We start from the raw sequence: 21,857 nt of genomic DNA on the forward strand, positions 1-21,857 counted from the left end.
ATAATGACAAAATCAGGCTTGTGCAGGTCAAGTGTGAGTACTGTCAAAACATGCTCTGAGCTATGTTCATTTTGATTGCACAAGCCTGCAATAGACAGTGACTGCATCACAAAGTTCAAGAACCCCTATCCTATATAGATTAAATTTTAATTATTATAAGTGGTCTATTTATTGTTATCTTTAGTATCTTTATTTTAGGAGATTCTGGTATTGCAAATGGTGAGAGCCACCGCCTTATTGCTACAATGTCCAAAACATTTTCTGGTGCTTTTCTTTTGTTTTTCCCTCTCTTCCACCTCCCTGAGCTCTTTGCAACAGTCAACCCGGACATGAGAAGGCAAAATTTTAGTGCCCCGGAGCCACAGTCACTACACCTTTTGCCATTGGGGGCAATATTGAGGTGATATTGAATGTATTAGACTGGATAAGGTAACAAATAATATAAGTGCACAAAAATACCATGGAAACATATACAGATAACAATAGGAAAATCACAAATGGCCAAAAACTCTCCCCCAAAGAAAAAGAAATATAAAAAACAACTTAAAATGTAACAATTGTCATTTACCACCCAGTTTCATCAGATAATACTGAAGAGACTTTGGGCCTACAACATTGCTCTGGGATCATATGCAGGCTGATTTGTCCATCCTTGACATACACTATGGCAGAAAATATAACTTCTGAAGTGTGGTTAAAATAAAGAAAACATTAAATGGACATTCATTTTCATAATAATAGTATTGTATCTCTTATTATGTGGTATGAAGATTCCTGCACTGGGCAGGGGGTTGGACTAGGTGACCTCCAAGATCCCTCCCAACCCAATGGTTCTATGCCTCAAATACTGATTTGAATATATGCAGGACAGAGAGCCAGTTTGGTGTAGTGGTTAAAGCATCAGGCTAGAAACCAGGAGACCATGACTTCTAGTCCCGCCTAGTGGGCCAGTCACTCTCTCTCAGTCCTAGGAAGTCACCTTGGGCCAGTCACTCTCTCTCAATGCTAGGAAGGAGGCAATGGCAAACCACTTCTGAAAAACCTTGCCAAGAAAACTGCAGGGACTTGTCCAGGCAGCCTCCGAGAATCAGACATGATTGAATGGATAAAAAAAAATGCAGCATATTCCCAAATCTGAAAATATTCCATTCAAATAGAACATTCTGCAAACACAGTAAAAATAATTAAAAATAAACCGTGTTAATTTAACATGCTTAAAGCAGTTTTCAATGTGTTTGCAACTGGAACACAGTATTATAAGCATTATAATCTGAATATGAAATGAAATAGTAAGCAAGAATTTTTGAGTTCAGTCTCAAACATATATCCTGAATTGTACTGCTTTACAGCGTGCTTGCACAATGGTTGTATAATATTGCTATACCTGCATGGTTTATTTTGTGATATTATAGCAATTCACTGTCACTGTGATATTAGGCTAATGTGACATAACTAGGGGCACATTTCACCTCAATTATGTATGGGCTTTCAAGATCATATGGTTGCTGAAATAAAACAACAGCAAAACAAGTAATCAGGATACAGAAAAGGCAGCCAAATAAGAGGGCAACGGTTCAATTAAGGAAATTAAACTAAATGTATTAAAAGTTTAAAAATATACGCACTTGTGACCAATCTCATGGGCTATGGTAAAAGCAGAGCCAAGGCCAATGTCTTCATTAATACTACAGCTCCTTTCAGGCTCACACATTCCAGCAACAGAGGCCAAGCCTGAACAAACAAAAGGAGACACAAAGGGTCATGCCAACGTGTTTCAGTCTTAAAAGCCTTAGTTATAAATGCCTGGATTCTTTTTAATAACCTCCTTGCCTAAAAGCAGCAGTTGGCAAAAGGTTAACTTTTTAGTCATTACAAAATCACTGGGGGGAACTTCACTTTGCCGGCTAGACATTAATATTTTTTGAACTGCATTCATTGCTGGAAAATGTCTAGACTAGGGGTTAGATTTATAAATTTTACTTCTGGTAACTTGGGACCACCTAGTAACTTGAGCCAAGAGAGGGAATTCAAGCAAGCATTTCTATTTTAACATTTTTGAGGTTGCAGAAAGCAAAATGTGTCCACATTACTTTTCCAAAAAGAACGGTTTTAAGTTTAGTGGGTTCATAAAGCATACAAGTAACATTTTAGGTACCCCAAAATCCCCAAGTGGTATATTCTAGGGAAATTTTATGAGGGGGAAAAAAAAAACCCTCAGTACATCAATTGCAGAGAAAGAAACATTAACCTGTATTCACTATCATGTATTTCTTTTATTACATCATGAAACATGTGTCCTTAAAAAAAATCTAAAATGAAAGAAAAGCTATAGACTTTTACATATGGGATACTGTACATGATATACATTAATGCAGAACTGATCAATTATCACTACTGATAATGGGTCTGCTGCAGCCTTAGTAATATATTTCTTAGAGTACTATACTCTTATCTGGAAAAAACATTAATATACATCCCTAAGGATTATATGTGAGCTGCAAAAATATTGTTACAGAATACTATAAAAAGAATACCTTTAGTATTCTTTTAAAGTAATGTGTTTGTAAAGAAAAAGGAAATCAAAATAATGCTGGATTCCACTTTTCTACAGGAATGAGTCAGAAGTATTTCATGGGATACACTAGCTTTATACCTCTTCTGCCTTCAAGCCAGGTTATTTTAATCCAGGCTTCAAATTGGTCTCTCCAGATGTTCTACACTACCTCTCCTATCTGCTCCAGCCAGCATGTTCAATTATCAGAGATTGTGGAAGTTGTGGTATAAAATATCAGGAAATACCTAGTCTGAGAACAACTGGTATAATCCATAAAACAAGTTACAAAATATTTTTACCTCAAACATAGATATGTCTTCTCTGTTAGCTGTCTCTAATCCCTTAATTCTCTTGACTATAATTACAGTATGCAAAATCTGTAATTGGGTGCACATTATTATCTGTAGCTGACCTGAATTTTGAGTGTTTTTAAGAATGTTATATGTATAGATGTTTTTTATTAGCTTTCCAGCAAGTAGATATGGACAAAAGATGAGGATAGTCTGATGTTTTATCTCCAAATATATTTTTAGTTTACATAACAGTCACTGGCTCCAAACTAGGGCAAAATGTAAGTAACCAAAACAAGTAGAGGGAAATTATTTTTAACCAACTGTAATTTCTGATAGAAAAAGGTTACAATCATGTTTTTCCTTCTACTAATTTTAAAGATAACATGATGATAGCATTTTATTTTCTAAATTCTCCTCATTGTAACAAAAGTATGTATTGATGCCTTTTTCTTCTGCAGTACAAATAATATTGTTAACACTTTTATAATATAATGAACACAATTCACATTTACAGCTGACAACTGGAATGATTCCTATTATCATGCTAAAAAAAGTGATTCTAAACCACTTTATTCAGACTATTGTTTTATCTTTCTTCTTAGATCTTTTTTTCTCTGTTTAGGCTGCTCTGCAAAATGATGAACTTTGCTACTGTAACTGTGATTCTATTTCTTCCCTCTTTTTGCTTTATGATCCTTCTTTCTTGGGACTCTGTTTTGTTTTTTTAACTTGGAATATGCAGCTTTCTTATCAAGATGAACATCTTTGGCAATTAGGAGTCTCTAATTCCTGTACAATGCCATGGAACAGCCTGCACCTCCAGGTACTGATCTTGTCTAATTCCCAGACCATGATTTATGCAGTTTTATCCCACTTTTTCCAATAGTACAAAACCTCCAGAAACCATAAAATACATGGGATAGGGTTTTTTTAAGCCATTATGTAGAGATTTTTTCTATTACTACAGCAAGGGTTGGGTTCCACTAAAGACTGTTATGGGGGAAGTGCCCTAGAACTCCTGATTTAACTTGTGGCTATAAAGGCTTGTGGGAGATGTCATAATATCTGGGGGATAATTAGAGCAGATAAGCTCTGTGAAAAGTTTCTTGTTTTTTGGCTTGAGCAACTGAGTTATGTGTAGAAGTTAGGGCGGGAATTTAGAGTTCAGTGCATCAAGATGGAGTATTCTTCTAAAGATACAAGTACATGGACACTGAGGAAGCTGACCTAGTGACCTGCAAAACTGGTACCATGTATCTCCTCTGGGCTGGAAAAGAAGGGACTTGAAGTACACTTTTGAACATTTCAATTATCAGGAAGGAGGAAATATTTTTAGATGAGAGCCAGTAAGCCCTAGTAGTTTGCAAGACAGAGAAATAAAACAAGGAAGAAGAATAGAGTAGAAATATTTCATACAGGATCAAGAGGAGACATCTGTGTCCCTGAAATTAAAGAGCTAACATCAGTCCTCTTTTCATGGACAGGAAGATACTTAGACTCAAATGGATGGGAATGATTTAGCAGCAGCTCAAGAATAAGGCGTATGGTGGTATGAAGCAAACAAAACAAAACAAAATTTTATAGCTATATCATTTCAAGGGGTGTTGGAATATCAGAAGCATATATTCACAATGTGACGGACAAAATACTGACACTCATCATCTCAGTTATATTCTCATCTGTTCTGGGTTAATTTTGAAATTATATCCAATAAAAAAAACATTAGATAAATATAGAAGTGAAAACCAGATGTTATTGTTGTACTATACTAAAGGCTATCCAGCCAGAAGTTCAGTAATGGAGAATTTCTCTTAACCTGAAACTAACTCTACTAATAAAGTAATACCCAATTAATCCTTGCCTTGCTTATAACTTCATATTTCAGAAGAAAGGAAAAAATATTGTTTGTCCTGCACTTAATTAGGATAAATTAAGATAAAGAAAGAAAAAAATAGCTGATAAGGTGTAAATGAACAGAGTGTTGTGAAGAACAGAGTGTTATGTCATTTCGGAATTCATGACAGTGAGGATTATTAGAATTAATCTTCATCAAATACGTAATGTTCACATTAGGAATATTCATTTCAAAATGTTTAAAGAAAAATTGGCTATAAAATGTGAAAGAAAAAGTATAAGAAGAAAAAGAAATGGGATATCCTGAAAACTGAAATTCACATGAGAAGGAAAAATAGGAGCTGGTGTAAAGAAGCTAATGTCACTACAAAGGAATGTCATGTTTGCTAACACTTTAGAGTCACTGATCTGGTTGGCCATAAAAACACCAAGGATATATTCTATAGCTATAGCATACATATTAATTTCACTAATGCATTTAACAAAATTGTAGACTGTCTACAAAGTAAATCAAAATGTATTAAGCAACATACTCAATGATATATTTTTATTAACAGCTCTGAAACAAAGATACACCTCAGGTTCTCTCTTAGCTCCTGTACAAGTCAAGATTTTATAAATGACCTGGCTAAAATGATAGACAGGTTGCTTATCAAAACTAGATAATGTGGCCAACAGCACAGAGGGAATCAAGATTCAATTAATAGCTTTGGACCAAGATAATAGTATGAAATTCAACTGAGAAAATGTGAATCTTACATCAAAAAAATCAGATGCAAGCATAAAATGAGGCAACTTGGCTAGACAGCAGTATTATGTAATGGATCTAATGTCTTAGTGGATTGCAAACCAATATGAGCAGCTCTTAAAATAGCTAAAGAAATCTGCATTAGCAGAAATAGCATGGCATTATGAAATGTAAAACAAATAAAATACAAAGCAAGTGAAGTGTGCACTGAGAACTGGGATATTGACACATATTCTGTTAAGTAACACATTCTAGTCAGTAACAATACTGACCTATATTACAGTGCTATACACTTATCTAAGTCCTATTAAATTCAGTAGGATTTCTCAATAGACATGCATAAGATTGCTGCTGGCCTTTGGAAGTAATAAAGCATATCTATTTATCTGTATAAGATTGCAATGTACAATATCTTACAGGAAAAAGCTAAAATATAATGATAAATGTGTGCATGAACAACTAATCCTCGTGATAACTAAATAGATAATTAAATGCACAGAAACTGATGAAGTTGATATAGTTGATGCTATAGCCAAAAGATACATATATGCATGGTTCTTGAAATCCAGTTCTTGAAATATCTGGCTAGTTAATGTCAGTAATAGGAACTGGTAGTAAGTCATCTACTTTCATCTTTTATATACAGAATACAGTGTCTTTATAAAGAAACCAAACTGCCTCATATTAGCTAGAGTCAGATATAATCCCAAATAATGATTTAACAGTGCATGCATAAAATTCTGCCCTCTCTCTTATTGGTACAAAGAAAGCAGAATTACACATTTATGATGTTAAATAGTTTGTTTATTTATTTATTTATTTATTTATTTATTTAATACTGTATACATTTTTATAGTTGTTTTTAAGTCCGTTAATAATTGATTTAAACAATGGTAAATGAAAAAGTCAAGTTTAATCCTGGCTGCCGTGAATAAAGTATTGTTTAATTTATCCCTAGGTTCATCACAGTGGGATGTAATACAGAATTTTGACATCAGGATGAAATATGATGACAAGTGCCTCTGAAGCACAGCATGAAGTCATGGACAAAATAATATTCCAGTGCCAAACTTGAGAGATAATCAAAGGAACATCTATGTCTTTATGTGTCTGGCAGAATATCACCTTCTTTTTGCTGACTTTGGAGCTACAGGGAGATCTGACAATTACTGCTACTGCTGTCCCACTCCTTTTATCTGAGCCTGCAGACTACTTGTCACCTTTTTACCTAGCTTCAGTATGGGAATTCCTGTCACTTGCAAAAGTGACTGCCCCATGCTCCAAATGGCAGGAATGAAAAGAGAAGGGATGTGAATGTAGTGGACATTGATGATTCATTTCCTAATCATCAACTGGGACAGGACGTAACTCCTGCACTCAGCTCCTCTCGGTGTTGGTTAACAGATAGTGGTAGTAGTAATACAGCTCTTTGCACATTGTGAAATCCTGCAGAGATTAAATTTGTGGATTCCTCTTTGTGCACCAGAAGGAATTGGTTTTTCATACATATTTAAGAAGCTTCTAGACAATTCTGGGCAATGCTATTAGGTTTGAATGCAGAGTTCAAAATCAGATCACAGCACCTGGTCTGTGTATCTTATCAGGTGCTAGAGACACATAGAACTGAAGAAAAATGCTTCCCTGAAGCTACAAAACAGTTATAGAGGAATATAGTTCCTTACATGGCTTCCCATGCAAGGAAATGAGGAAAAAAACAAAACAAAGATCTGTCCAGGAACAGATTCTTTTATTTTTCCCCTGGATATTAAGATCACTTAACAGTGAAACAAGAATATCTAATATACAGGAATGAAATTTCAGGATGATTCAGTCATAACGTAAATTTAGAATTAGATGTAGCAAATTCTAATTTAAAAGCAGAAGAAAGAGAGTTAAATATACAGTACATGCAAGTTATCTAAATGCTTTATGAATGCTAGCAGGCTAGGGAAGCTTTGACACCACAGTAATCATCAGATGTTCATGTTTTCTAAGACATAACAATTTTACAATGAACATTTTGATTTCTGCTTGTCTTTCCTGAGGGCTCTCTTTGTATACTTGAAATCTATCTTCATGATGAACAAAGCAGCATAAGCTTCCCCTTTCCTTTAATGTTACTTTGATTACCTTCTAGACCAGTGTTTCTCAACCACAACGATTTTAAGATGAATGGACTTCAACTTCCAGAATTCTGGGAGTTGAAGTCCACTCATCTTAAAGTTGCTGAGGTTAAGAAACACTGGTCTAGACTTTTTAAAGTGATCCAGCTATCAAAAATAACAATTCATAAAATTTAAAAATTTCCCTTTGAAAGCAAAATATATTTTGAAGTCTATCCTTACATATATAAATATAGGGAAACCATCTCATCTATAGAAACATTTTAAGGAATAAATACTCATTTAGTTTACACTATGAACCTTACCCAGTGTTCCACAAGGCTTGTTTTTATATGTGCAGATATCATATCTGTAAAGAATGGAGAATAGACATATTTATAAGAGATTCCTCTTGATAGTACTATTTTTAAATATTTATTACATTACTGTAGGGAAACTTCAGTTGTCAGACTGCAATCACTGTAATTCTGTGCAGCCAGCTGGAGTGTCAGCCCTGCCTTCTAGTATAAACTACAAGCTGCAGGATGTTCACAGCCTCTGGCCTCAAGCCACTGAGAGACCTGCCAGGAAGGGAAAAAAAGGTTAAAGTGGACTTTTGTAATTTCTGGCTTTAAAAAACAGCCGACCATTTTTTAGGAAGGTGCAGTCTGCCTAATATTAGTATTTCAACAGGAAAAACTAACAATCATTATTCTAAACCAGTGTTTCTCAACCTTGGCAACTTGAAGATGTGTGGACTTCAACTCCCAGAATTAATATTAATTCAATAGGTTTAGAACAGTGTGTCTCAACCTTGGCAACTTGAAGATGTGTGGACTTCAACTCCCAGAATTAATATTAATTCAATAGGTTTAGAACAGTGTGTCTCAACCTTGGCAACTTGAAGATGTGTGGACTTCAACTCCCAAAATTCCCCAGCCAGGCTGGGGTCCACACATCTTCAAGTTGCCAAGGTTGAGACACACTGTTCCAAACTTATTGAATTAGTATTAATACTGAGTGGTAGTGTTTTAACTTAATATTTTGCATTTTGCTTACTTTTTAATTTAAGTATTATCTAAATGTCAAAAACAGTGACATATTAAGAAATACCTTAAAGAGATAATGACTGGCTCCTGATTATTATGATTCATGGGTAACAGAATATCAGTGGACCCCCTATAGCACCAGCCCTTCTCCCACTTCCTTTTACATTAAAACAAATTATATACATATAACATGGAAATTGTCCTGGTATGCACTGAGTGTAATGGACAGATACTTTAACACAAAAGCATTTTTACTTTAATAAATAACATACATAGAACAAATATTACAAAAATTAACTATATATTTAATATCAACTATATTTGATTAATATAGTTTAAGTGTTAGCAAGCATATGGGTAAAATTAATAGGGTAATAGCTTTACAAATGCAAAAATACTTGATATAATACTTAGTGAACCAGATAATGAACACAAGTAAATATGAAAGTGGACTTCTGAGTTTGTGTGGAAATTACAGGAGAAAACAAAGAATTATGACTGGTAAGCAGGTATCCCGCCCCAGGAATAAAAGAAAGAAAAATAGGAGTTACTATTTTTTTTTAAGGTTCACTCTTTATCGTTACAAAAAATGAACAGAAATTATAAGAAACTGAGCATTGGCTACTACATATGACAAAGAACAACACATTAAATAAAATAGCATATTGAGCAATTGAAGGAGGTTTTTATATGAGAGCTGAGAATCCAAACCAGATCCAGCTCACCGTGACCTGCTACATTCATACTGGCTGCTATGTGCTTGTGAACTATTTTCTCTACCTCCCAAGTAGTAATAAGTAGGAGTGCACAAAACATTCCCAGTTTGAAAGATTCTGAGCTTAACATCATTATTATTAGCATTCCCAGCTTGAAAACACAGGCAGATATTTTATTCCACATTGTTCAGAGTATTGCATCATCCTCTTTATAAGTTTTCTTTAATTTTTTTTGTTATTTTTAAATAAATTAATCCAGAGTTTTAACTCTAAGTTTTCCCAGGATGGCTTAAAACAGATTAAAATTCTAAACAAATAGAGCACCCAGTAATTAAAATGCTTAATATTAAAATGAGAAAACAAAAGCAGCACCCCTATAATTAAAACATTTACAAAGACATACATCAAACTCAACATATGAAATGATTAAAACACACAGAAGAATAAAAGTATGTTGACCTAGAACCAAAAGCCAATACAATTGGTATCAGGCATCTCCCTACAGGGAAGGGCATTCTAGAAACAAGAGGTTACCACTGAAAAGACCCAACTATGGTCCCATGCCATGAAAGGCTTGATAGACAAATGCCAACTTGAATTGAGACCAGAAATAAACCAAGAACCAAGAAAGTCTGGTGCAGTATGTTCACAGTATTATGTTCCATACAATATTCTTGCTTCAGTACTTTCCAAACCTTCTCATGCACATCCCCACATATAACTCAAGAAGAAGCAACCATGACATGCATTACTGTAACAAGATTACATTTATCCAGGTAGGACTATAACTGGTAGGTTTGTCAACCTAAACTGGTAAAAGGTGTTTAATATCACAGAGGACACTGATGTCTCTACTGACACAGATGAATCTAGAATGCTTCAAAGCTGCAAACTTTATTCTTTAGAGGAAAGTTTATCCATTTCCAAAAAAAAGTTTGAACACTAGTCACCTTGGTAGATAAATCATCCACTAAGAGCACCTCTATCTTATCCTGATTTGAGGTCACTGCTGACACTTCACTCCAAATCTCCAAATGACCTCATTTAGCAGCTTCATGTAAATGTTAAACAACATGGGGAGATAAAAGAACCTTGCAGAACCCCATATTGTAAACACCTTAGGGTTGAGCAGAAACTCCCCTAACACCACCTTCTGTCAACATTTCTCCAGGAATGAGCAAAACCACTACAAAGTTGTTCCATCCATACCTAGCTCAGATAATTTCTCCAGAAGGACAGCATGGTCAATAGTATTGAAAGCCAATGAGAGCACCAGGAAAATTAAAATGATTTTGTTCAGGCAAAAATTATCCTGCAGTGTGACTAAGGCATTTTTAGTGCCAAAACCAGACATGTAAGAAGAAATTTATAGTCACCTGGACCCAGCTGAACACCCCATCTTACTAGATTTAATAAGGCAAGAGGGACAAGGATTGAGTGAACAGGAGGTTAGCTAAAGTCTATCAAGCACCAAGTCCATATTTTCATTTTAAAGCCATAAGAGTTAGAAGTATGTTAACTAATAAATCAGCAAGCATAGATTCAATCTCTGCCACCACTGGATGAAATTAGATGAGGGAAGATAGGAGGTAGAGATGAAGGAGAGCCATCTTGTTTTCCAGATATTCTGTCTTCTGTTCCTTCTTTTGGAAGGAGGTTATAAATGTAAAACTGTGTGCACTGTGCAATCGATACACATTACACATATTCTTTATTTTGTTGAATTTTCAAATAGCAAATGCAAAAAGCATGTTACTTTGCTGGGTGATTTAGCTTTGCCAATAGAAAAGTATATGTTTCATCTTCCTCCACTGCTCATGGTCTGTGCTGAAGTGAAATGTGTTGCTGTTGCTTGCTAGTTTCCAAGCTTCAGTACTATGACTATTAGTCCAGGCAGTTCAGGATGCAAAAAGCATACTTAATTGTTTCTTACTTTTTTGGTGTAAGAATTTAAAACATTTTAATTTTTTAAAATGTTCTTTGTCATTGCATGAACTGTGTGGTAGGTAGCACTCAGACTGGATTAAAACCCCACCTACTTTTATAGTTCTAAAATGAGAAATGAAGGAATCAGGATTTAGTTTTGAGTTTTCACTATTTTTATGAAGACATGGGTAGCAACGTATGTTGTTTGTTTATTTATGAGCATATTCTTCAGGAATAATTTGTTGGAGGAGAGATATAGCTATGAATATGGTGGAGTGGATATGGTTAAAGTAAAAAATTGGTAAAAATGCCTATTCATACTGTCCGCTCACATACAAGCAGCGAGTAAGTATATAATTTATGTGATGACATCCTAGCATGTATGTCATTATTTTGTATTACCACGGTTTGCTACAATATCATGTATATAGAATCAGTGCATCCTGTTTTTCCATGAGCCACTGGAACAACTTTGGTTTAGTTCAGGACAAAAAAATGTAGTTGTGTTGGTTAGTTAATTCACTCTAATGCTGAGAACAGGTTTATTTTGAAGAAATGAGTTCTTGTGTTAAAAATTATAATAATATTTCTGTGTTCAAAAACAGCCACGGTATGCCTATGTTTATTTTGGTAGATGCTTCTCAGTGCCAAAATCATACCCATTCATCCAATCAAAATACACAATCTTAATTATTAGCATTAAAGCTGCTGCATTTTCAAACAAGCTGAATTTACTATGATTTCTTAGTATTAAGTCTTGTCATTGCTGCAGAATACATGGAGATTTACAGCAGTACTAGAAAGCTTTAAAATCTTAACACCTCATGAATTACAGGATATGGTTCATGAGATGCAATGGTAGTTGTTAAATTGGATTGAACTATTCTGGGGGAATGGGGATGGGTAGACATAGAAATGTTTGTTTTTCCTTTCTCTGCGTGTGTGAGACCATAATAAAATACCAGAGCAGCACTGAAAAAAAAACCCTTTAAAAAGCATTGCTTTTTACATTTGATATATGCTCTAACATTTTGTTTCACAAAATATTTGATCAGTTTTGCTGAAGAATCCTTTAATGACTCTTAGATGCATGAAAATTATTGATTACATTAAATTGTATAGTATAGTGAAATACCATTTAACTTTGCTCTATATTTTAAAATTCACATGATTTATGAGATTAGTTTTGTGAGCAGCTCAGTTGATGATGCAAGTGTCATTAAATGCAAGTTACTTAATCAATCTTCTTTTCCAACAGGAAATTCTTATTTCATAAAACCACATGGGACCATCTGTCCCCAGTTGTATCTACCCGTTCTGCTTCAGCCAACTGGAGAGGCATGCTCCAGGTCCCTTCCATTAGGGAATGCTATTTGGTGGGGCCCAGGAAGAGAACCTTTTCTGTTGTGGCGCTCACCCTCTGGAACATCATCCCCTTGGGGTGGTGCCCAGAGCCTTAAAGTCCTGGTTCTGTCATCAAGCCTGGGGCCCTGATGGTGTGGGTGAGCCTATTTCTTGGTTATATTAACCATTATTGATGATTATTAGTGTTGCTGTTGATCATTTTTCTCAGCTGCTATTTATGTTATTTATAATTTTGTTATATTGTTTTTAATTATTGTTAGCTGCCCAGAGTCCTGTATGCCATAAATAGGCAACCATATATATATATATATATATTTATTCATTTATTTTATTTTATTTATTAAATTTTTCAACTGCCCATCTCCCCCTGAATCACTCTGGGCGATTCACAACAAACATTAAAAACATAAAATATATAAATACATAAAACCTTAATTAAAAACATTACTAAAAAGAAGAAGGAGAGACCAAGAGGATGAAAAATCTGAGGCTGAAGGCAGAAGGCCTCTATGGGGCTAGCCATCCCCATGCTTGAGGTATTCCCAACCCATTCCCTCCAGGCACCACGAAAGTGGCCACGGCATCACTTACTTCACCAGGGATGGAGATGTATAGCTGCGTATCATCAGCATACTGATGATACCTCACCCCATGATGATGGATGATCTCACCCAGCGGTTTCATGTAGATGTTGAAAAGGAGCAGAGAGAACCGAACCCTGCGGCACCCCACAAAGGAGGGGCCAAGGATGGGACCTTTCGCTCCCTATCACCACCGATTGGGATCGGCCCCGGAGAAAGGAGGTGAACCAGCACAAGACTGTGCCGCCCACCCCCAATTCCCTGAGCCGTCCCAACAGGATACCGTGATCGACAGTATCGAAAGCTGCTGAGAGATCAAGGAGAGCAAAGATGGTCGCACTTCTACCATCCCGGTCCCGCCGGAGGTCATCAATAACTGCGACCAATGCCGTTTCCGTTCCATATCCAGGCCTGAAACCTGAATGGAAGGGATCCAGATAATCCGTTTCCTCCAGAACCCTTTGGAGCTGTGATGCCACCACTTTCTCAACCATCTTCCCCAAAAAGGGGAGGTGGGAGACTGGACGAAAATTGTCCAGCACAGTAGGATCCAGGGAGGGTTTCTTGAGGAGGGGGTGCACCAATGCCTCCTTAAAAGCAGCTGGAAACACTCCCTCCTGCAAGGATGTAGTAACCATCGCCTGGATCCAACCACATGTCACCTCCTGAGCTGCTTTCACCAGCCAGGAGGGGCATGGGTCAAGATGGCAAGCGGTGGCCTTCACAGTCCCCAGGATCCTGTCCACTTCCTCAGGAGCAACTTTGTCCTGCAGATGCTCTGAAAATTCCTCTGCACAGCCCTGCAAATGAACCCCCACATCCCCCTTTCCGAGGAGGGACCTAGTGATCCTAAACAGGGCCGCCAGGCGACATTCTGCGGACGCGATAAGGGCGGAGAAGTAGAGGCGCTTCGCTGCTCTTATTGCCACAAGGTAGGCCTTGATAGCAGCTTTAACCTGTGTTCGGTCGGATTCGGTCTTTGTTTTCCTCCAGTGGTGCTCTAGACGTCTCTTAACCCTCTTCAGCACCCTCAACTCCTCCGTGAACCATGCGGAATGTCGGGGCCGATGTGGCAAGAGAGGTCGCATAGGCGTGATCCTGTCCAAGGCCCCGGCTGCTTCCCTATTCCAGGCAGCAGCCAAGGCCTCCGCTGGACCGTGCAGCAGATCCATGGGAATATCCCCCAGCTCCTTCTGAAACCCTGACGGGTCCATCAGGCACCGGGGGTGGACCAATCGCATGGGTCCGGCCTCCCTGCAGAGGGGGGTGGTATAGGAGAAACTCAGGGTCACCAGGACGTGATCTGACCATGACAATGGGGAAAGCTGTAGATCTCCCCTCAGATCACTTTGCCATTGCTCCGACAAGAAAACCAAATCCGACATGTGGCCACTGTCTCGGGTTGGGTCCCGCACAATTTGAAACAGGCCCATGGCTGCCATGGTAACCATGAACTCCCGAGCCACCTCCGAGGACCGCCCCAGGGACGGTAGGTTGAAGTCCCCCAGAACCATAAGCCTGGGGAACTCCACCACCAGCCCTGAGATGGCCTCCAGCAGCTTAGGCAGGGAGGCTGCCACGCAGCAGGGTGGCTGGTACAATAGCAGAACTCCCAACTGTTCACGGGTGCCCAACCTAATAAACAGTGTCTCACAGCCAGAAACTTGTGGAGGAATGCCCTTGAAGGCCACTAGAGATTCCCGGATCACAACAGCCACCCCTCCTCCCCTGCCCTGGCCTCTTGGCTGGTGCCACACCGAGAACCCAGCTGGGCACATTTCCAAGAGGGGCACCCCCCCCTCGGGCCCCAGCCAGGTCTCAGTAATGCATGCCAGGTCTGCCCCCTCCTCGGTGATCAAGTCATATATGAGGGGGGCCTTGTTGTTAACCGACCTGGCATTAAGCAGCTGCAGCCGAAGGCCAGGGCCCCTATGAAAGATAATAATAATAATAATACTAATAAAGATAATAATAATAAATAAATGAAATATATATGGCTACTGCATATCATTTTAGCATAGATTTGAAGACTATAACCAAAACTGATTTTTTTTCTTGCTAATATTAAGTGCAGTAAAATAACTGTAGTTTAACAAACTACAAATTATGCTTTAATGTCTGCTAGCCCTCTCTACCCACAAACAATCTGAAATGTTCACATGCTGCTTCTAATGACAGTCTAGCTGTTACACTTTATCTTTTATATGTTTTGCAAAGAACTGTCTGAGTAACTGTACATGCTAGAACAGCATTTCTGCATTTAAGTCAAGTTCAACACATGAGAGCCAGTATGGTACAGTGAGTAAGGCACTGGATAAGCACTGGAAAGTTTTAGGTTTCAGTTCACTTTTAGCCACGGATACTCTCAGGGTAATTTTGGGCCAGTAACTCTCTTTCAACCAAACTTATCATATAGGATTATCATTGTGGGAGATATAGGAGAAGGATAGAAATCTAACAAATAAATAAATAAACATATCTCCCTCATTTTAAACATTAATTGATAAAGAAAAATAGTTGGAATTCTAGCCAAGAACCTGGCTATTCCCTGCATAATGGAACAGAAACATAGTAAGTGAAAAATGCAAATAAATAAAAAAAATGATTATTATTTTGGTAATGCCTAAATTAGACTTACATTAAGCCTAAATGCTCATTGTGAAGGTTTTCATTAGTTCAGTACATTACTAATGGCAGTTTTGACTGATTTGGAATACCACTATATTTCTCTGACATCACCTTAAAGTGTTTTCTTTACTTTAAACCTATTTTGCACATTCCCAGAAATTACTCATGAAAATGAACCTGGATGCACCAGATATGATAAAGCATAAACATAGTTCAGTTTTGCTACATCAGCTTCTCCCAGTGCTTATTTTAAGCTGAAGCATAACAATTATTAAAGGCTTATGCACTTTTTGCACAGCTTCAGTGGTCCAAACTTCCCTTCATTATTAATATTACCAGGGAACTCTGCAGACTGCACTTTGCAGCTTTCACATTAAAAAGAGTAAAATTATATGCACAATGTTAACACATGCCTACTTTTAAGAATTTATCACCCAAAACTGAGATAGTCTTAATATAAGCGTTAACACTGCATATACCAGGAATATGCATGTATGTCAAATACCTGTATGTAAAAGCCAGGGAATTTAGCATGGGCATCCTGGAATGGGATAGATTGTCATATCCCTACTATTTCATCTTACTTTGATTTTAGAAGCTGCAAAATATATGCACAGACCTAACAAGGAAAAAAAAATAGTTAACCAAGTAAAAGTACAATCTGCTTTGCACTGATAATTATGTGGAGACATCTGATCCACTGGAAAAACACTATAACCAATATAGACAAAGTATTAAATACTTTGACAAATACAGACACTGCTATTAAATGTATGTATTCTCAAGGCCATGGTCTTTCCTGTCGTAAAAAGACAAGAAACAGTATTGCAACATCTGTAAAGACACTGAGGATGGAAACAGACAAAGAAAAACAAGGAAAGTCTTTCAAAAGATCTCTGAACTTGGTATGCTAAAGGACGCCAATGGACAGATAGTAACTGATTCAAAGAAAAATGGAAGGAGTACACTGAAATACTGTACATTAGAGATGTCAACATCCAAGATATCTTAGAAAATATTTCTTACAACAACCTCTAGTACTAGAAGATGAAGTTAGATCAGCACTCCAGTCATTACCAAGTCAGACAGTTATAGGAACTGATGGAATGCCTACAGAAATTTGGCAAGCATCAGAAGAAGAATCAGTAAAGATTCTAATCAAGCTAAGTGAGCAAATTTGGAGAATGACACTGTGGCCAACAAATTGGAAGAAATCAATCTACATTCCAATAATAAAAAATGAGTCTTAACAGAGTGTGCAAACTATCGTACAATATCCTTAATTTCACATGCTAGCAAAATAATGGTCAGGATCATCCTATGAAGATTAGAACCCTACATGGAAAAAGAGATGTTCAAGTTGGCTTTAGAAAAGGCTGAGAAACAGGAGACTTTATTGCTGATGCATGCTCGATAATTGAGAAAACCAAAGAATACCCCAAAGAAGTCAGTATGTGCTTCATTGATTATAGAAATGCCTTTGATTGCATCAAACATGTCAAGCTGTGTAATGTGCTTAGAAAAATGGGAACACCTCATTGTCCTCATGAGAAACCATAAGGTCCGGAAGTCACAGTATGGACAGAGCATGATGAAACAGACTGGCTCCAAGTTGGCAAAGGAATGTGACAATGCCATATACCCTCCCCTTATTCATTCAATTTATATGCTGAATATATATTGTGAAACTGGATTGGAAGAAGATTAGCATGATTTTAAGATTGGATGAAGAAGCATCAATAATCTGCGCTATTCTGATGATATTATTCTGCTAGCTGAAAATGCAATGGATCTGCGGCTCTAGTAATGAAAGTCAAGGAGCACAGTGAACAAACATGACTAAAATTAAATATAAAGAAGACCAAACTGATGACAACAGGTACAATAACTAACCTTAGAACTGATAATGAAGATATCAAAGTGTTAAGTAGCTTCTTTTAGGATCAACCATCAGTAAGGGAGCAAGCAGTCAAAAATATGCTACAGACTAGCATTTGGTAGAGTAGCCATGAAGACCTTGGAAAAGATATTCAGATGTCATGATATATATCTACAAAAATCAGAATAGTGCAAGGAATAATATTTCCTGTGACATTCTATGGAAGTGAAAGTTGAACTTTGAAGAAGAAGGATAGGAACAGTATTTGCAGTTTTGAAATATGGGGTTGGAGAAGACTCCTGAGAATACCATAGACAGATAAGAAAAAAACCCATGGATCATCAAACAAATCAACCCAGAGTTCTCACTCGAGGAACAAATGACCAGGCTGAAATTATCATACTTCAGATGCTAACTCTCTGGAGAACCTTCTGATGTTGGGAAAGATGGAAGCAAAGAGAAGACCAACAGCAAGGTGGGTGGACTTAGTTGCAGTGCCAACGGTTATACCGTTGGAAGACCTGAAGGACCAAGTTAGGGACAGATTGTCATGGAAAAAATCTATGTGGTTGCTAAAGAGTTGGTATCAATTTGATGGCACTTAATCAATCAATTTGATTGTTTACAGAGTTACAATAAAAAAGGCTCTACAAGTTTTCCACTATAACGTCATGTTAGGTGAGGGTTACATAAGTGGGATGCCATTACATTAGATACACATTTGTGAAGAGGTTTATGTATGAATTCAGTGTATTGATGTTGCATGAAAGTAACCATGTGGAATAACTCTTAGGCCAATATCTGAAAAAATATCTAAGTAGCACCAAATTGCAGAAGATTCATAACACAATGAATGATTCCCTAAGCATCTGGTGGATTTTCTCTTAAAGTAGCATGTCCAGTTGTTGGAAAGCATGTTCCTTTTCAATCATTTCAGGGTATGCCTTATTTCATTTAGAAATAAATGTGTCAAGAATGAGAGGTGATTACAGTCATAACTTTCCAAGATTTGGAATTTCTTCTATCTTCTCATAAATATTAAAATACTTTTCTTCTGTACTTTTCTTTCTTTTTTGCATTTCAAAGAAATGTTTATTTCCATTATGCAATTATCTGTATCACAAATGGGCAGTCTATCTGAAATTGATACATACAATCAAGCAGTATGCAATACCCTAATCAAGGAACTACCAGGAAAAAAAAAAAGCACCCCCACCAACACTGGCAGGGCAAGCTACTGTATATAAACAGAGAGCAAACACCACTCCATTCTAGAACTGAAGGTGTTATCTAGCTGGGTAATGAAACATTTGCAAGAAAACAACCAAGCTCAAAGAACCCCAAGGACTCCACAGTTCAACCCTGAGCTACATATATTCTCTTCTATTGACTGAAGATCCTATTCATTTTGCACTGGTTAGCAACCATACTGATGTAGGTTTGATCTCATGAAATACACAGCTTAATTTCAAAACTGCTGAACAAGATACAAATTTTAATCTCTAGCAAGAGCTTTCTGTCTCTTTGCAGTCTGCCAACATGTCATAATGTATGCTGTGATAGTTACATGTTGATGTCAGCACACATGTCTTCATCTGACCCTCCACTATCTTTGGTTTTTTATTTCTCTGTCTGCTTGTTCATTTGTTTGTTTGTTTTGCTGGCTTCTGGCTGTAATAAAGTTTTATCATGTGAAAACAGAACCATCTTACTCAATAACCATCCAGCCACTGGAATTCACCTCTATTATAGAAGGCTTATCCAAATCAATCAAGTCATGATACACCTTTATAAGAATCTGTTTTTGCTACTATGTAAGACTCCACAAAACAGATTAAATTGTACAGGGAAGATGCTTGTCTGCTGAAAGATTATGTGGAAAAGATCATTTCCATTTTTCTTTATTAAAGAGACTAGTTATTAATTATTTTTAATTTACATTTTTGCATATAATTGCTTTTAATATGGTCATTTAATATGCTCCTGGGCAGAGATTCTTGGAAAGTTGTGGATTGGAAGGAACCAGATCACCTGAATTGTCACTGTCATTGCGATATCAGTACAAATCATTTTGCCTTTCTTTATATTATGGCAGAAAAACTGTGGGCAGTAAAGTGCACAATAGCTTTATGATTTCACCTGCCATATACTCCCAAGTCCAAGAGATAAACCAAGAGAAAAATCCCTGTGTTCTGCTGAAGACAGGGAAAGAAAGTACCTATGTTTCACTAAATAAAGCATGAAAAATCTTGCAGTATAATCGTAATATCATCAAAATGTTCTATTGAATGTGAAAATATCCAACCTTCTTGAATTCCTGAACAACATAAATAAAGTGAATAATGGATTTTCACAACAATGAAAAAGTTTAAATGTACAGTTACTGGGTCCACATGCTTGAATATAAACATAGAACTGTTTATTTCCTCAATGGCGAAACAACACTCTTCACCTTCCCTTCCCTTGAAGTGTAGCAGAAGGGAGATAGGAAGCATTTGCTTCCTATATAACATTACCTTGATGTATCTTTATGTCTCTAGTTAATTTAAACTATGTTTAAATGTTTTGTTGAAAAAAATAGGATCAAACTATGATATATGCTCTTACTTATTAAAACAAAGTTTACACCAACCATTATTTTTCTTTTAAAATGTAATGATAAACTGTAGTTACTGTTTAATAGGAACCAGATGTTTCTAATCTCCACCATGCAACTTTGCCAGCTGAGTGGAAAAGCATGTCAGCTCAAGGCTTGTGCAATCTTATTCATATAATGTTAAATTTTGAGCCAATGGCCCAGTCTGAATATTCAGTTCTTAGATTAGGAAAGTGAAGATTTTTTAAAAAAAAATTGTACATGGGTATTAACCATATTTTTCCGTCAATAAGACACCCCCATGTACAAGACGACCTCCACTTTTCCAACCCAAAATTAAGAAATCAATATTTTAAAGAAAGTGCAGAATACATTTTTATTTAGTAATTAGCTAACATTTACCTGATACACTCGGTGGGATGAGGTCCAAACCGTCTTTCTGCAGCTCTATTTCCATGCTTTTTTGCATAACTGATTACATTCAACCACGAGTGAAACTGCCGATAGCTTGTCTCTGCAAACAGACTTCCTCTAATTGGTTTGTTCAGCATCAGCTGACATCAGTTACATAAGGCTCGTGATTGGAGGAAGTCTGTTTGCAGAGACAGTATGGGCAGTTTCACTCGTGATTGGAGGCTCGTGATTGGAGGAAGCCTGTTTGCAGAGACAGTATGGGCAGTTTCACTCATGATTGGAGGCTCGTGATTGGAGGAAGCCTGTTTGCAGAGTCAAGCTATTTCACTCGTGATTGGAGGCTAGCAATAGGAGGAAGCCTGTTTGCAGAGACAAAGTATGGGCAGTTTTGCAACCGCGCGGTTCTCTCCTCGGCTTACTTCCTTGAATAAGACGCCTGTGATGGACTGGAATGGTGGGAGGGGAATAAAGAATGTGTTCTCATCTCCAGAGGAGCGAGGAAGAGATAAGCGGAGGAGACTGGCACCTCTCTAAGAAATTCCATCAGTGAGAAATGGTTTAATTCTGGGAAGATTCTTGTTAAGGGGTTATAGCTAATAAACCTTGCTGGATTGATTCTGCATGGTCTCCTGGAGTTCCTTGGGCTAGGCCCGACAACGCCCTTCAATTTTTAGTGTAAGGATTTTAGAAAAAAAGTATCGTCTTATAGTCGGAAAAATACGGTATATTCAAAAGAAAAGAAGTCCACAAAAATACCTCTCTGATATAGTAAACAAAAAAGTCCTCCATATTTATATTGTTATATAATTTTATTATTAACATTTAATTTTGTTCACTTCTATGAGTCTTATTCACAAGTTTATTGAGACTCAGACCTATTAGAGTATATTGGACCAGCACAGGAATACTGAGATATTTTGCAGTAAAATTATACTTGAATGTTTAGGTTTACCTTGTCTGTGACCTTAACTTAATTTTTTCTTTTGTTTAATTACATGGTATAATTTATCAACTGTGCATCCCAGCCTTGTGTCAGCCCTTAAAGGTTGACCCAAGTCAAGAAGCACAAACCATGAGCACTAACACTCCCTTTATTGTAAGGTTACTGTAACAGAATCTTGCAAGTCTGAAAGTACCTCTCCCTTCCTTTAC

At 37.0% G+C, this 21,857-nt stretch overlaps 1 protein-coding gene across 4 annotated transcripts in view; it reads right to left on the bottom strand.

Annotated features, from left to right (window-relative positions):
• ADAMTS6 (ADAM metallopeptidase with thrombospondin type 1 motif 6) overlaps positions 1-21,857 on the bottom strand; it is a 156,687-nt gene that overhangs the window by 83,722 nt on the left and 51,108 nt on the right. For all 4 annotated transcript variants that reach the window (XM_088130337.1, XM_025163324.2, XM_088130336.1 and 1 more), the window contains 2 exons: positions 7,878-7,921; positions 1,626-1,731 (listed from right to left, as the gene is read on the bottom strand). In XM_088130337.1, the coding sequence (XP_087986463.1) occupies positions 1,626-1,731; positions 7,878-7,921 (150 nt within the window). The remainder of the gene's footprint in view (positions 1-1,625; positions 1,732-7,877; positions 7,922-21,857) is intronic.

This window comes from Python bivittatus, unplaced genomic scaffold, assembly GCF_059951505.1.
Source record: "Python bivittatus isolate LINGU-HERP-01145 unplaced genomic scaffold, Pbiv_v1 ctg000850_np1212, whole genome shotgun sequence".
Taxonomy (NCBI): domain Eukaryota; kingdom Metazoa; phylum Chordata; class Lepidosauria; order Squamata; family Pythonidae; genus Python; species Python bivittatus.